The sequence below is a fragment of the Seriola lalandi genome, unplaced genomic scaffold, assembly GCF_002814215.2.
Source record: "Seriola lalandi dorsalis isolate HSWRI2012SDOR001 ecotype SW California unplaced genomic scaffold, Sedor1 jcf7180002054372, whole genome shotgun sequence".
NCBI lineage: Eukaryota > Metazoa > Chordata > Actinopteri > Carangiformes > Carangidae > Seriola > Seriola lalandi.
Window position 1 is genome coordinate 351,466 of NW_019524925.1, and position 17,688 is coordinate 369,153.

The 17,688-nt window shown below is 42.1% G+C and overlaps 1 protein-coding gene across 1 annotated transcript in view; it reads right to left on the bottom strand.

Annotated features, from left to right (window-relative positions):
• pde8a (phosphodiesterase 8A) overlaps positions 1 to 17,676 on the bottom strand; it is a 42,274-nt gene extending 24,598 nt beyond the window's left edge. Inside the window, exon 1 of the mRNA XM_023408774.2 lies at positions 16,688 to 17,676. Within this exon, the coding sequence (XP_023264542.1) occupies positions 16,688 to 16,840 (153 nt within the window). The 5' untranslated portion in view covers positions 16,841 to 17,676. The remainder of the gene's footprint in view (positions 1 to 16,687) is intronic.
• Positions 17,677 to 17,688: the final 12 nt, after the last annotated feature.

Genomic DNA, 17,688 nt, shown 5'->3' on the forward strand with positions numbered 1-17,688 from the left:
AAAAAAAAAAAAAAAAAAAAAAAAAAAAAAAATCAGGTTTCCACTGCGATGCCGTGTGTCGGAGAACTAGCTGAGGTCAGGGTCTTGACGTATGGAGTTTGGCCACAGAGCCTGCAGCTAACTGAGGCCTAGCGCGAGCAGCACACAGCGCTCTGTCTCCATCCACGGACACTTCCCTCTCTAACTGACACTGACAGAAGCAATGCAACTGCAGCTGAGGTTGTGCAACAGCCAGCCTGCCACACACACACACACACACACACACACACACACACACACACACACACACACACGCAGAGCTGAACTAGCCTGCCAGCCTCTTCGGGGCAACGTACTCCTCTTGTACAGTACACACATGCACACACTGCAATGAATCACTCAGCCAAGCATTTGCATCCCGCAAACATCATGCTGGCACTCAACCAGAGGCAAACAAAGCAGGGGAAGTGAGTGAGCATGTAGGCCAGGCAGGCGGGCAGTATGGACATGGTGTGTATGCCTACGTAATCCTCATCCCGCCCTCTTGCTCTATGCTGCTGTGTTGTACCAGTCACACTGGGATCTCTCTCTTTCTCTCTCTCTCTCTCTCTGTGCACAGGGCCACTTGTTAATCAGACGACAAGTTTGTTGATGGGCAGGGCATAGTGCAGATGCACTTGTGCAAACACTTTTCAATAGAGGTCTGAGCTGAATGCAGTGAATTGTGTTCCTCATAGTTTTCTAGTGAAGCTGGGTGATAAATCAATATCAATAATCAGTAATGTCACAGACCTCCCTGTTTTCTCACTCCCTGTGCAATGTGTACATCAACTCGGTTGCCAGTTTTATTAAGGACACCCACAGTCCTACAATAAATCCTACCTTGATGATGGCTTGTGTTCTGGTTGTAAAGGGACCCATTTTAGAGAGATGCTGATTCAACTCGATGGTAATGTAGTTTGCGGCGCTGTTAAATTATGTTGCATCATACATAGAGATGTATGCCTAACCCATTTATGTCAAGAGGGCAGAGTAAATAATATCAGCACCTGTCCATATAATGCAATACCATTCAACAGCACCGCAAACTGCAGCCTCCAGAATGACATGAAAGTTGAATCAACACCTCTCTGAAAGAGTTTCACACTGTTTTACCAAACTGTACCAAATGAACTTCCAACTGAGTGGATATGCTCATCTGACTGAAGAAAAATAACCGTGAACCAGAATAATTAAGACCAATCAAGTAGATTCTAACTGAGATAACGACTGTCTGTGTTAAAGCAACACTCACATGTCCATAAATACATCACAAAAGTGAGACCTGAAAAAATCCGAACCTATCCTTTGAGGCCGCTTATCGAACGGAGCCAGAGGACCAGGGCTCTCTTTCTCCCAAATTTTAAATATGCATGTCAATCTGTGAGAAACGTATTGGAATCAGTTTTAAGTAAGGGACGCCAGGGATGCTGTGGCACTGAACACTGAGTCAGTGACTAAACACATGTAGCTGATAGAGGACTTAATGTGGATTAGTAATATCATAGCCAACACCTGATTTGCTTAACATGATCAGTACCTGTGTTGAGACCAATCCAGTGTATACGATGAATAAATAAATCCCTACGTCTGATCGCAACGGACCGACTGGCCCGCAGTGAACCTGGAGCCTCTGGGAGCCCTCGGGACCTGCTCGCCTGCTTTACCCGGTTGGTAATCGAGCAACGTTTAATAAAATCAATCTCTCGCCGTGAAGTGACAGTTTCCAGGCTGACAGATTCAAAACAATCTTTTGTCATGTGAAATCACACCTTGTTCAGACCGAGTTAACCACATCGGAACTGCCTGGTGTCCACAGTCATCTCCAGCAGCACTCAGGACAGTCCGCAGTCTCCTTCTACTCTCATTCAATACACCTAATGTATTTATATAGCGGAGTTGCCTCTGACCCTGTATCCTGCTCCCAGTGTATCCGGCCCTATGGATCTCCTCCTCCTCCTCCTCTTCCTCCTCTCCTCCAGCCCACCAGCTTTTTCTGTCTCACACTCATAGACACACACTCACACACACACACTCACTCACACACACACACACACACACTACACCATGCACACTGGGAGAGTGGCTTTCCACTAAAGTGAAAAACAGGAAATTGGATGACATTGTTCGGTGCGCCGACGTCAGCAGTGAGAGATAGAAAGAGTAAACAGCTTCCTCCACCCCAGAGCTGGGACCAGGATGCAGGGAATCTTGGGATGCCTGCCCTGCTCGGGCTTCTGAGGAAAAACGTGCACGGCTTCCCCCTATCACTAACAATCTCCAGATCCCTCACTTTGACGCAGCTCTCCGGCTAACGCGCTCTCTCCCCCTCCCTTTCTCCGACTCCACTTCTTCAGTTCCCTAACATCACTTTATCCCTCTTTAAAACTTCTCCACATGTGGTTAAGTAGGATATTATATGCAGAGCTAATAACACTACAGCAGCATTAGACAAGAACAGAATTTCTTCCTTAGAAGAAGTCAAAGTGTTGGTCTCTCAACTAGTGGTGGGGTGCCGTGCGCGTGTTTGCGTATGTGCGCGTGTGTTCCCGTCTAAAAGTGTGAATCAAATGGAGATGAATCAATGTTCTTCATTAGGTCTGATTAAGGGCAGCAGTCCCAGCCACAGGTGTGGAAGCACACTATGTACCAGACAGACAGAGAGACAGAGAGACAGACAGACAGACAGACAGACAGACACACTAACTCTCACACACACTGAGCTAAATGACGGGCTAAATGGCACTGAGTGACACATCAGCCTCAACGCACGCTGAGCCACTCAGATAGTAGTGCTAGCTGCACATGCTGCGTGTGTTACCTCAAAGAGAATAATTCACTTTCATGTGCGGCCACTTACATTTGCAGCCCATAGATCTGCGCTGAAGCCATCGATAACAATGGAGTTTCAAACCTGCAGCCACTTCTAACCCTGACTCTGAAATCAATGCCCAGCCTGGATCACACTTCACCAAATTCAGTTCAACCAAATCAGGTACAACTCACTCTGAATCGTCACGTTTTGGATTTCTATTTAAAAAGCGTGTAAGAATCCTACACTGTATTCTATCCAAATTTGGTGATTCTGAATTTTTCAGATAAACTGTAGGATAAAATGTTCTTGTATTGGTTAAGAACATTTAACCATTTAAAAAAACTGTACAGGAAACACAAAAATAAAGCTAAAAGCAAATAAATATACCAAGCAGACCTAAAAAATATACAGATGGATATGAAATCTGTGATGTTGGTGAGTTGGTGATACCTGCTTCTGCCATTTTACAAAAACTACAGTTGAGTCTTTAGGCTGAAGGAATCACATGCACTATTATTTCAAAATCTTTGGTTCTGGGCCCAGTGTGAAACAAAGGATGAAAGAGTGACAAAGTGATGATTATATGCTAGAATTCAGACTGAACGTGTTAGTATTTGTTAGTAATCTCTCAGCAGGGATTTCATATTACTATTTATTTTTCCAAATCACCAAAAGCATTTTCTTATGTAGGGTCAGCAATGGGATTTATTTAACTGGCCTGTATGATATTAATTTATAAAACAATTACTTTAGCTGCTGTAGGAATCTCACACACACACACATCAGTGATTAAGCCCAGACTCCAGAAATCAACACACTAATACAGCCTCTCGTTTCCTTTCCTTCCATGTCCTCCCTTTATTTTCCTACATGCTGCTTTCCATTGCTCTCAGAACCACTTATTCATCTACATGCAGGAGCTCTCACACAAAAACGCTCTGTCCTTGTCACCTGAAGTTTGATATGTACATGTTTTATCTCTCTCTTTCATTATATTCTGTTATTTCCTGTTGTACAGCACACACACACACATCTGTGTATTTCTGTAAAGCGTTTTGGGATTAAACTGTGAGTTTAAAGCTGTTTGGAAATCAGTCTATGGCTTGAACTGACAACAGTCGAAATGCACAGATGACAACAATGCATTAAAAGGCTTATTTAAACCCATTAATACTGCAGACAAAGAGCAATAAAAAAAAAATTAAAAAAACTCCTGAGTAAAACACACACCTCCCCCACCCAAATAAAAATCAGACATTTGTCTTATGTGTTAATGTAATTGCAATTCATCCGTTTAGAAAAATAAGTACAACCGTGTGTATTCTGGCTCCGTCCACATGTCTTATCCATGGTGACCAAGCCCACAGTCAGCCAGGCAGAAGACTTTAGTTGAGTCACTGGCATGGCTGAGGGAAACTAGGCCACTGTGGATCGGTTTGTCCCAGAACATCCTTGCCTTCTCTGTATTTCTATCTCTGCCTCCTCTCTCTCTCTCTCTCTCTCTCTCTCTCTCTCTTTTTCTGTGTCTGGTGGAACGCACCACGGAGGAAAGACCAATCCCCTGTAACAGAAACTACAACGTCCTGTAAAGAACACGCTCTAAAACAAATACTCATTTCATATTTTCAATGTAAAACTAGATTCAACTCATTTTAAAAACAGAATTTACAAAGAGCTTTACAAAAAAAACACATGACCATATAAATCCCTGCTGATAAAGACTCCAGGCAAATAAACCAAAAAATAAAACCTTCCACAGGGAAAAACACTTAACAAATCCTGGGAAAGATCACACAAGATGGGAGCACTGGGGCCTGGGATGTTTCTACTGGGCAATAAACTCAAGATTAGTGGTTTAAATCCAAAATAGAAAAAAAGAGATTATTTTCAATTATCTTAAAAAAAAAAAAATAAAATAAATAAATATTGCACCAAAATTCCCAGCTATATTATCTCATATTTAACATTAAAATAGAGAAAAGCAGCAAATCCCACCCCACCCCCCACAAGAGAATCTGGAACCACAGAACATCTGGAGTTTATTCTTGATAAATGAAAAGTCTGAGGTGGCACCGAGGTACATGAACCCACTGAGGCTTCAGCCACGTCAGCTTCCAAGCGCCGGGAGTCCACTGGACAGGCCAGCGTGAGAACATGAATGTGCCATTATTATTTTACCTCTTAGCTATCTAACGTTTACAAGGTCATCTCCACCCAGCCTAAACCGAGAGGGAGACTGACAATCTGCAGATTATTGCCACACCTCAGATGACTCTATATCATGTCACAAGCCTGACACCCGTGAAAATCAAAATGCAGTCATCACACAATCTGTCACGGCATCATATCTGATATGCAGCTGCTGAGAGGTGGCAATATGGCCCATAATATGACTGAAAATGTCTTCATTGCGGCTGTGTTGTGATTCCCCATTTGCCTCATCACTGTGGACAAACTGGGTGATGCACAGAGGAAAGTGGTGTGTAGCGTTACCTCACGAAGCTAGCTAACCCAATCTTTGGTAAGTAATGTTAGCTTACCAGGCTATATGCTGGCTGTACATGCTGCAGCAACTTAATTTACACAGTACAGAGGAAATTCATGACGAAATGAATATAACTTACCGAAATTTAAAGTAGTTCTAAAATAATGAATACAACTGCAGCTTGACTCAAGAACACATCCATAAACTCTCAAAAACAATGGCCTTTTAAAAATCTCTGCAAAATACTACACTTATTTACTGTGTGTGTACTGCAGTACTGTGAACTGCCTCTTATACATGCTCTCCAAATCATAGCAATTTCTAATCAGTCATGCATAAGAGTGCACACACATGCGCACATACACATTTATTGTCTTTCGAGCAGTGCTTCCAAGAGAACGCCCTGACCTTTATTCTGTCTGCGGTGACATCTCTCCTACCTCACCAGATAGTGCGGAAACTCAAGCATACGGGAATGCACACACACACACACACAGAGGGAAGACACCGAGTAACTCACAGGAGACTGAACTTGTCCTGGAATTCAGTCCCAAACGCCCTTGAATGACGTCCGTGGTTTAAAAATACAGAGTTTGCAGAAAATGGATATACTTCATCCTTGGTGACCTGTCCCTGTTTCTCACTGGTGTTCCACACCTTGCAAGCATCGCTTCAGATTATCACACAGGGACCATCAGACTCAAAAGAGATAAAAAAATAAAAAAAAACACTACAGATTTTTTTTATTTATGACTAAAATAAAACATGTATTTGGATTATACTGTATGTGCACTTGTGTGACATCAGATTGCATGCTGCATTCCCTCAGCTCATGACGCTGCCAAGGCCTGCCTGCATACTCTGTGTCCATAGCGGCGGGAGTGTGTATGCGATCTGTGCGTCACTGTGCCAATGAGAGTGACTGAGGCCTGGCAGCGGAGAGGTTCCTGCCGACAGGCCAAGTGATGAGGGTTAGCGACTGTGCTCAGAGGCCTCGCACACTGGCCTACAGGGATCTGAGATGAAGAAGGAGCAGGAGCCGGAGAGAGATGCACTCATTAAAACGTGGAGAGAAATACATGAGGCTGTTCGCTATATACACTAACTGCCAAACCGTGCTGATGAAACTGAAGCTGGGCTTTCCTGAGATTTCTATTCAAATGACAGATGAGGTTTTAATGAGATCACATCTCCATATTCCCTTGACTTTTGTGCATCTCCTGTGGTTATATTTATCTAAATATGTTTCCCAATTCCCTCTCCATCGTTTCAGCTTGGTTATAAACACACTGACACTGGCATGTGTCCAGACTGTGATCTCAATATGACCCTGAACCCTTTCATTATCTAGTTTTGAGGATCTATTAGCAATATGAGCAAAATTTCAAATCTTAAATCTGTGAGCCTGGTTATGAAAGGCAGCATGTACGAACTACACAGCTACATGTGTGCAACGTTAAAGGGCTAATCCAGCAATTCTTTATTACTGCACTTTCAGAAAGTTGGGAGATATGTTATGAAAAATAAAAACAATGGATAAAATCAAAGCAAGACTTTGAGATATTTTAAGCTCAAAGAACACTGGTTCCTACATTTCCCATAATGCAAAGGCATCTTTCATTTGACCTTCCAGGCCTCCTAAATGCATGTTTCTGTTAACCTCACACCTTCCGCTTTGCAACATTAAAAACAGGCCCAAAACAAAACCTGCAAAACTTGAAGCTTCCTCCTGATCTACGGACAAACACATATAATGGTTCTCACTGGCTGTGCAGTAGGCTACGCCTCATGAACAGTACACTGAAGTTCATATGTAAAAAAAAAATTGATGGAGTTAACACTCTAAAGGAAAGCTGTAGATGATGTCCTCTGTATCTACCACCAGTGTGTGTAAATTAATTAAATGCAGAAGACGGATCCATGAGAAGCTGAGCACTTTCTCCAATGTTCACCTTCAAGGTATTTCTGTCCTTATCCAGATTACCCTGAAATCCCCATAAGACCTGGACAATCCTAAGCTATCCAGGGCTGTGGAGCAGCCCCTTACTAAAACCGCCTCCTCTTCCTCTGCCGAGATCAGCCTTCTCCAGCACCACTGTTACTCTTACCATAGGCATGCATATTGGACTGCTTCACTTTTCCCTTTTATTCACACCTACTCCTCCTAAATAACACTTGCATTGTACCTTATATAAGCACACCAAAGGATACTTATAATCATGTCTTTATATTGTTCAGGCAATGTGTTGCCCTGTAGGACTGTAAATGATTCAACGTGAACAAACGGAAGGTTGCCATCACAGTGTCAATTGGCAGCTGTTGATCAGGCACATGTAGTTCGCATTCTCCTTCCTCTCTTAGTTCATTCCAGGTAAGGTCATAGGCCAATAAAGCAAAATGACAAGCTAAAGGAGCTTGGGATGTCCAACAAGAACGCTGCCTGGTCCAGTGACACTACGGCGTACTTTAATCTTACCGGGAACCTTTCCATTGCAGTCAGGCCCCTCCTCCTGCTCAGTCCAGCCAAATACATGACAACAAGACAAGCAGAGTACAAACAACAAGCTACACAAGAAGACTGTCTGGCCTGAATAAGAGATCATTAGTCTACAGTCACTTTGTTGCCAATGTCATACACAACTGAACAATCTTAATTACCTCACCAACCCTGTGGCCGAAAGAGAGGATTAGAATTAGCAATACGCCCACTGCGGCCACACCAACCCTGCTCTATCTGCAACGCTGCTTGGCTCCACCTCTAAATAACAGCTTAGATGTTTTTGAAAATATCAGAAGCATTTCTCCGGGGCTCCTCAGATGGCTGCGAGAGCATTAGATAATCACCAGACTCCCCCTCCTCTTCACCTGCTAAAACAGGAGCACTGATGTCACTGTTGCGTGAGGGATCAGTGAGTGACACGAGCTGGAGCACCGGGCTGAGGCCTGGCACACAGAATATACTCTATTTAAACACACACAGACATTGCTGCCACACACACACACACACACACACACACACACACACACACACACACACACACACTGGCTGAGGAATGGGGAGTTGATGACTGCATGGCAATACACACATTCATGGAAGTTTGTAAACACACATGGACATAAAGCCCCGATTCTTTGCAAACTATCCTTCTGCATCATCAAAATAAAGGGGTTATGGGTAAAATGCATGCTTACAGTAGTAAACCAAAAAAAAGGAATAATAATTCAAGCTATCACTTAATATGAAAGCAAAGACAAGTTGGAATAATTTAAATTTTTTAAGCAGAACATCCACTTGTGAAATCTTATTTTATTTGTATAGGTGATAAATAATATCACCATAATAAAAAGACATAAATGTAAAATCTGGCAGAGGCTTCCAATTTTCCTGTGGGTCTCAGATGACTGATAATTAAGTAGAGAGTGATGTGATGCAGCACTGATAAGCAAACACTCAATATGTATACAGAAAGCAAAACAACCATAACATAAAACCTCAGACAAAATCAAATATAAAGCATTTACATTTATGGATTCTTTAGCCAACATAAACTACATGGAAGCTGTTTTAATGCAGAAATTATTGGGCGTAAATGCCTCTGCTGAAGGTAGGAAAAGGGGAGCTGATATATTGATCTATGCAGGTTTTGTGCACACATTAGCAAGAATAATGTGAGGAGGAAAATCTGCAAAACAAACACTTAAAAAAATATTATCTGTATTATGTAAAATACAGAATAACACTTCATATAGCTACAAGCAGCTATTCAGGTACACTGATAGTTGGGAGGAATGTAATCAGGCAGGTGTAACAGGTATTATAAATAACAATGGTGCACGCAGGAATGTTTCAATTATTGATTCACGACTATTAGAAAGTGATAAGCATGTCTTTCATTGTTTCTCGTGTGCATGCAAATGATTTTTTAATGGGACATGTATTCTCATGGTTTCCATTGAAACATTTCCTGCTGCTCTCCTCTGGCTTCCAACACACTAGATTATAAATCTGCTACTCTGCGTATCTAATCACATTCAGTGTCTGAATGCTCTAATGTGCTTGGTAGCAACAGGATAAATGGGACTGACTCAAATATAATTAATGCCAATCATTTAAACTGATGTTTTGAAACTTTGAAATACATGTTTTCAGACATTTTCAACCCAATGGACTTTGAATCAGCTTTGAGCCAAAGCCAGAAAATACGGAGCACAAAAACTGTCACGATGAAGTCATATGCTTTCATTTGACATATTGTGAAGACCAGATCAGCTCAAAATGTATATTTCATTTTCATTTGCTGAAACTAACCAGACTACATCGGATAGACTCGTCTTGACCTATGGACCTCAGTGGGGAAATGGCAGTTTAGATATATGAAAAGGCCCAGATGTCACAGGCCAATGCATACATGTGTACAGTACATTTAGACCTGAATGTCATGCTTGAGCTAAGCAATGCGGACAGGCTCACTTCCTGTTTCTTCATCTAAGCTGCATTTGCATGTCACAGCCAAATGGTTTGGAGTATTACAGTTCTGTTACAAGTTTCCTTATCATATTTTCTTTTGCATATGATGAAGCCTGATCTTTGAAGGGGCAAAAGTCACATTAAAGTGACCAAGAGGGCGAACTGACCAGTCTACATTTGTCATTGTTTAGTTAAAAGGTCAAAATGTGAGTTGAGCTTTGGACTGAGTTGTTGCGCTGACCCCAAAATGTGTCCTTGCAACCACACACCTCAGACTACAAAAGCAATGCGCACCATCTGTGCTCTGCTCTGTAAAAACTGTAAGGGATATATCAACCGAGGGTACAGTATATCTTCAGAGCAAAAAGGTAGGGAACACTCCAGAGAGTTTTGCGTCACAGCTGTGTCCATTAAAACAAGGAAGTAGATGAGCTTAATGCGGCGTTCAGCAGGTGAATGAGTGTCTTGCGTGTTTACTACAGCCAATAAGCTGCAGGCCTTTTCACTTAAATCCAGTGAGGCTCTCGTCTGCTCAGTGCGTCTTTAGTGAGGGAAGGCAGTAAAATGAAGTCAAAGCCTCTGGAGCATTTCGATTCTAAAATAGCTCTAGATCAACTGCCAAATTTTGCAGTGAAATACCCATCAGGTTTATATTTTAATACTAAATCTACCAATATCGCACTTTGTAAACCTGCCCCAGGAACAGTCTTTCAACATACGGTACTGTACAGCGTGACGGAGCGTTAAAATGGCCAAAGTACTCCGGTAACCAGATGCTGTTAACATGGCTGTTAGCATTGTTAACGGCGTATTGTGCGTGGTAACAGCAGTCCACAGTGGACACATAAGGCCCCTCTTCCAGGGGAGATTAAAAAACACGCCTATGGACACGGACACTGTGACACTATGCAGGAGAAATGACTCGCAGATGAACTCTTCCTTTGGAGGAACAATGATGGTGTGTTCTGTACATGGTGTACTTTTCAAAAACCACTCATAAGAGCGGGATTAAGACCTTGTGAGATCGTGGTATAGACTAGAGGGTATGCACATGACATCACCGCAGTATCTGAAGGGTACATTCACATGAAAAATACATTTTAAATATGGCTCAAACAGTAAAAGGTTGTGATGGCACCAGTGAACAAATAGACAGGTTTTTACAGGCTGCCAATGCCTGAAATGTCAGAAGGATAATTGGAAACACGGCACAGAAACTTGACTACATATATATATATAGATATATATATATAGATATATAAAGAATCTTTATTTTGATATATAAAGATTTTGAGCAAAATCATACATCAGATTCTTTTTGGACTACTGTGACTCCATCTTTAAAGAATAGTTTGAAATTATGGGAAGCACTTATTTGGTTTCTTGCTAAGAGTTAGATGACAAGATCAATACCACTTTCGTGTATATGAGGTAAATATGAAGCTACAGCCAGCAGCTGCTTAGTTTAGTTTAAGTATAAAGACTGGAAACAGTGGGAAACAGCAAAAATAAAGTAGGCTATACTAATTCCTATCCTATTAAGTATGGCTAAGTTTTTATCTATTCACCGAAACTAACAACTCTGCAATTCTGATCCTTTGACACAAAACTGTTCTCCATGAATTATCACCTCCCTGCCCGCTTTGCCTCGCGCTCGTAGTCTCCAGTCCAGTCAGCCCCTAAAAGTCAACGTGCACGGAGCAGGAAGCCTCATTTGAAACGCACATCGGTTGCATGACAACCCTCGCAGATGCTCACAGCTTAGAAAGCGCAGAAATTGGGAGAGACAGTCGAGGAGGAGCTTAAAAAGCCACCACCAGTGGACCTGGGCCCACTCACATCTACATTCCTGTGAGCTTCTGAAACAGAACAGAGAGCGCTGCTACTACAAAGTAAACACTTGTAGTGCCTTGTTTTGGAAGAATACCATTTCCATAATCTCATGAAACTATCACATGCTGACCTTATGATATTAAATTCTTAACCTGGAGGGGGAGCAGAACAAGCTTTGAATGTGGCCTTATTTGTTAAGACTATTTCAAAAACAATTGGAGGTTCTGTTTCATAAGTACGTGCACCCAACTGACACCTCATAAGTGAGCAAGCTCTCGGTGATGAAGAGACCCACTGTATCTACGCTCAAGGTGACAAAGGGATTTATTATATTATCCTAATTTGATTTCTACACAGGATTAACACTCACGCTGTCAGCAGTGGAAGACTTTTGTGTCATTACATCAAGTATTGGAGCTGCTTAATGCTCAAGAATAAACCGGCTGTAGGGGAGAAAAAAGTATAAATACTGCGTTAACACATTTAACAATAAACTCTTGGACGTCTCCCACTACACACAGTTATCTTCTGGGGGTGACAAGCTCGAGAGCTGCCAATGCATCAATCAAAAGGACTGTGGGTGATCCATGGGCCCCATTTCACTTCCTCTCAACTCCTTCTGCTCATGTCCCAGCGGAGATAAATGACATGGCAAAAAAAAAAAAAACCCCCCCCCCCCCCCGCCTGCCCCTGCAGACATACCAGACAGGAAGGGAAACACAGGGTTGCACTGCAGCTGATGTTTTGTTTAAATAAAACATAATGAGCAGCTAAACTCATATTGAAAGGCTGAACTCAAGTCGTTTAGGAAGTTTCTTATAATGTACAAACAAAAAGAGAAATATGTCAGTCTTAAATGAATAGTTTTTTTTTTTTTTTCCACTCTGCTGACAAAAGGTAGATTAGAGGATCGATACCACTCTCTCCATTAAGCTACAGTTAGCAGCTGGTTAGCTTCATCTTAGCATGAAGACTGGAAACAGGGGGAAGCAGCCTGGCTCTGTCCAATGGTAACAAAAACAATCTAGTAGCACCAGTCATGTCTCGTGGCGGCCAAGAAACAGTCCGGCAAATAACTCTTCATAAAACAGCTGATTATCAGTTTTACACTTCAGTTTTTGCACAAATTAAACAAACAAGATGAAAGGTGTCAGTTAGCGAGCTGCAGAGACACTGTCAGGAGAAGTTCATCAGGCTAGCCGTTTCCTCCAGTTTCCAGTCTTTGTGCTAAGCTACGCTAAGCGGCTGCAGGCTCCAGCTACATATTTGCCGTTCAGACGTGAGAGCGGTGTCGATCTTCTCATCGAACTCTCTGCAAGAAAGATGAGCATATGAGCAAAATGTCAAACTATCCCTTTAACATACATACATGTGTTCTTTGGGTGGATGTTTTTGTCCACAGCACCAAAACGCTGCCCCAGCGTCACTCAAACTACTAACTATGGCAGTGTGCCAGGGGTTAGTGCCATGCCTTCAGCTATAAAGGACCATTGTACGTACAGATATGACATCCTTGATAGACATAGATAAGCATAGTCCATCACTTGATCCAATCAGCAGCTGTAAAGACAAAGACAACAGCAGGGACATTGAAGTCAACTGAATGTTGACATTTCTATGGGTGCACAGAGGGAGGCCGCTCCTATTGCGGATGAAATCATATACGTGACAGCGGTCAGTTAAATTGAGATGAATGGCTTAAATTTTGAACATTCAAAGAGTAATATCTAAGAACAAAAGTTTGTATAGGGCAAGGGAAACAGAAGGGGAAGAGCCTAGAAAAAAAATTTGACAGCCAAAGAAAGTGAAAGAGAGAAAGAAAAAGAGCCAATATCAGTCTCCCTCCACTCAGCCAGCAGAAAAAGCACAGTGGATTAATTCATCACCATGCTAAGCCTTTGCCCTCCTCTGGAATAAATTACCCAATGACTCTCAACTTAGACTAAACACACACACACACACACACACACACTACTGACCAGCGAGCACACACAAAAACGGTGGGAGAGAAAACTGACAAATGAAGAGAGGCTGCCCAGGTCAGTGGCGTATCATATCTTACTACACTTTCTTTAAAAGTAAGTAAGATGTATCACATGAGGGGTTTGGCTCAGAGGGTTTTTAAGTTCTGTGCTGCGAGTTAGCAACAGTTAAGTGTTTCCCAACTGAGGCTTTAGTTTAGAAAAGAAACCCTGTGTGCCTTGTCACTTCTGGGGATGGGAGGGTTTAATGGGGGAAGTCTGAGGTATGGCTGAGTGATTCCACCACTTATGTTAATGCATGCAGAGGCTGGAATCAGGCGGCAAGCAAGATGCTATTACTCTCCAGATACTTATAAGCTTTGCACCTTTTATTGCCCTTTTCCATTTATAGCAAGAGGTAACGGTAAAACTGATTCTACATTTGCTGTCCGGGTGGGTGGGTGAGGGTGAGGGGGACTTGGTTTCCTTGAGTGGGGGCAATCAGACTGGAAAAGTCAAGGCCAGATAAATGGTGTTGTGTTTGGCTGAGGTCTTTCTCTGTCTCTTTAGCCCTATATATACACACACACACACACACACACACACACACACACACACACACAAACGCACACAAAAATGCCCACTATCACAGGACCTTGTACTTGAGCCTTATCATCGCCAGAGCAGCCCAGATGGTAACGTACCCTTGACAAAGACTCACATCACACTCCCAAACTTCTATTGAATCTTTCTCACACTGTAGACGCCCGCACATGTCTCACTCTCCAAGTGTAAGAAAAAAAAAAAAAAAAAAGTACGCAAAGATACAGCACAGTTTTAACATTTGCTTAATTCAGTTTTGTAATACGCTAAACTTGTGCACTTTGCTGTAGCTACTGCCTGCTGAGTGTGGATGAGGGTGATTATTATTATCCTTTAGGGGATGAGTGTGTGCGCTCTCTCTTCAGAATCACAATGACACAAGCCAGGGCACAAACACGCACACAAAGACTAAAAAACAAAGCACATAATAATTAGACACACAAACTATTGGAGATGATATGGATCTAATATATGATCTATTAGTGCTGCAGCTCAGGATCTGGTCTAAAAATAGTGAGAACAGTTAAACAGTCAAAAACCCAAAAGATATTCAATTTATAAATCACATGAGACAGAGAAAGATGACTTTAAAACTACTTGGTTATCAAAATTACAGATTATCAACATCGATTAATCAACTAATTGTTTCAGCTGCACTGTCTAGTGGCACCTTCAGGGATGTGGTTCAGTTCAAAGTCTAAGTCTCTTTTTCCCCCAATGAAATGAAAGGAACTGGAGCTTTTTGCATTGACAATGTGTTGCAGAAGACCTTATTGAAACTCTTTGGTGCAAACGCAATAATTCCACAGGATTCAGTGGCATGTACCACTGACCCTCAAACGCATCATGGCAAGCGGATGTACACAGTTTCTGAAAAAGGAATCTTTAAGTTTTCCATCATGTAAAGGAAATTAAGTTAAACGCAGGGGGGGCGACACGGAGAACGTTAAAGATGACACCTTACAGAGCGAGGATTAACCATTTCAAGCTGAAGGAGATTTGTATACCATTAGTCTAACTCAATCAGGGGACTAATTCAATCAAAGGCACAGTGGGCGTCTTGACATGGGGGCATCTGTCACACTGACTTCTCACTGCATCCTGCGGTGACATTTGGCCACAAAATTCAGCTTGACAGAGGCCCTCAAATAGCCTGCGGTCTGTCAGACAAACACACACACACACTCGTGAAAACATACACAAACAAAAGACACACACACAGTCATGCACCACTAAATTCACAAGATCACACTTTTTTTTTTTTTTTTTTTTTTTTTTTAAACGTACGCTTTGTGAAGATGCGCAGGCAAACATCAGAGGAAGGGCTCCCCTTGTTTTTGCCACTTCTACATCATTATCCTTCATTTAGAGGCAGAATAACTGGTTCAACTCAATATTGCTAAATTACTACGTTCTCTATAAAACCTGGATCTTCACTTCACAATATGCAGCAAGAACAAAAAAAAAACCCAAAACATCCAGACACACATCTGCCTGTAGAATAACAGTGAATGGTTGTTCGTAGGTGCATGTGTAACCTCTTACACAACACATATATGCCAAATAATAATAAAGAATCATCATCATCCTGATTAGAAACACTGATTTAGTCCCTGCATACAAGCAGGCGCAGCACATTTCGTTATCCTCTGTTAGTGTAATTATTTGTGGTCCAATACACAAATGGGACTGTTATTTTTTGTGATGATGTAACACACCGATGGCAAACTTTTTGCTATTATGTCACTCAGTCCTTAATAACTATACTCCTACTTCCCATTCACAAGACTTAACAGTGCAATGTTTCTATAAAGGACGGGTCTAGTTCTATGCATTAAACTCACAGATGAGGCCTTGATAAGATCCCACAAGACAAAGCATCCTTCTGAGCGTTTCATGCTGAGATTTTTGATTCTATAAAAGTGCATTACTCCAGCAGGTTAAGATTATACATAAAGCGGCTGAAAACTGTGACCAGTGTTTGCTCCATCCTGACTCTTACATAAAAACTACAGAGAGAACAATACCTCAGGTTAGCGTGGAGGCCTGTGACCTCACGACCTTCCACTGAGTGTGTATCATGGCCTAGTTCCTCTGGATTAAAAAAACAGTAGCGAGGCTGTCATAGCAGAGTTTGAAGGGTGTTAAAATGAAAGTAATGTCTTTGCTATTTATAAATAATTACATAAACTGCAATATAGGAGCTCTACCTGTTGCATTCAATATTCAGATTTATAGTGACTTTAGTGTCCTTTCTTGTCTCGACTCTCCTGGGACATCTACCGTATATTTTTCCTATAATATCACTCTTAAACATAATACACAACTTGTGGGTGTTGGGAGTTATTGCTGTATGTTGTCCTAAAAGCATTACTATAGGAACTGCAGTTAGTTATGTTCTTTATCTTCAACTTGCATGTAACACACATACACCTAAAGACACACCTCACACACACACTTTGTTCCTGTGTCTGTAAATGTAATGAATATGTAGGTTCCCTCACCTTGCAGCTCGGGGGCTTTAGGGGTAGTCCCGAGGCAGGATTTCCTTGATGCTGAGTGGTATTAGTCTGCTGGGGTGAGTGGGAATCCTCGGACTCTTTTCCACTGTGGTAGACCACCCTATCAGAGATATGAATACTTGAAGCACAGCCCATGCTTCAACCCACTTCAGCCTTTTTCTTTTTGCGCAAGTGCTTTTACTTTGAGGCTACCCGAGTGTCATTCGCCCTCTCTTTTTGTGTGTTGAAGGTCCACTCCTCCTCCTAAGGTTTCATTTTTTAAAATATATATAAATACATATATATGTATCATCTAGGCCACAGCAAAGCCGGTTCTCCAATTGCTCTAACACAAGACATGAATAATATATCTTTCTATCCCCCACCCCCCCGACCAGGAAGCTGATTTCCTCCCTCTGTTTTTCACATGAAGTTAATTGGAGGTCTTTAATCAAAGCAGCTGTCTTATCCTCGAAAACTTGGATTCCGTTATTCTTCAGCTGGGCTGCTCAGATCCCCATGGACGATTTTTATCCCTCACTCCGGCTCCTCTTCTCGCCTTCTTCGTACCACATCACCATTTTCTCATTTTCCCTCAACTTCACTGTTATCAAGTAGGCCTAAAAAACACACCATGCAGTCCCCACCGCCAGCTTCATGCAATAGTTTTATCCATTTTTTGTGTCCAAGATTTCATGTGTAGTCGTCCTCCCCCACCCCGGAGCCATCAAATATGATGCTTCTTTTTTCTTTCTCTCTTTAACAGTCTGGTTGCCCACTTCAGCTCAAGACACGGGCCATAAACCGGTTCTCACGACACTTTGCTCCAGTCCTGAGCGGTTCATCATCAACAGGGTGAAATATTCACACTGCAGAGTGTTATTCTGGCCGGTCGCTCCGATGTCAAACACCCTCCGTAAAACATAATGCCATACAGTCCGACGGAACACTCCATTTATCAGCCCGAATTCACCAATTTAGGAAGCGGGGGGGGGGGGGGGGGG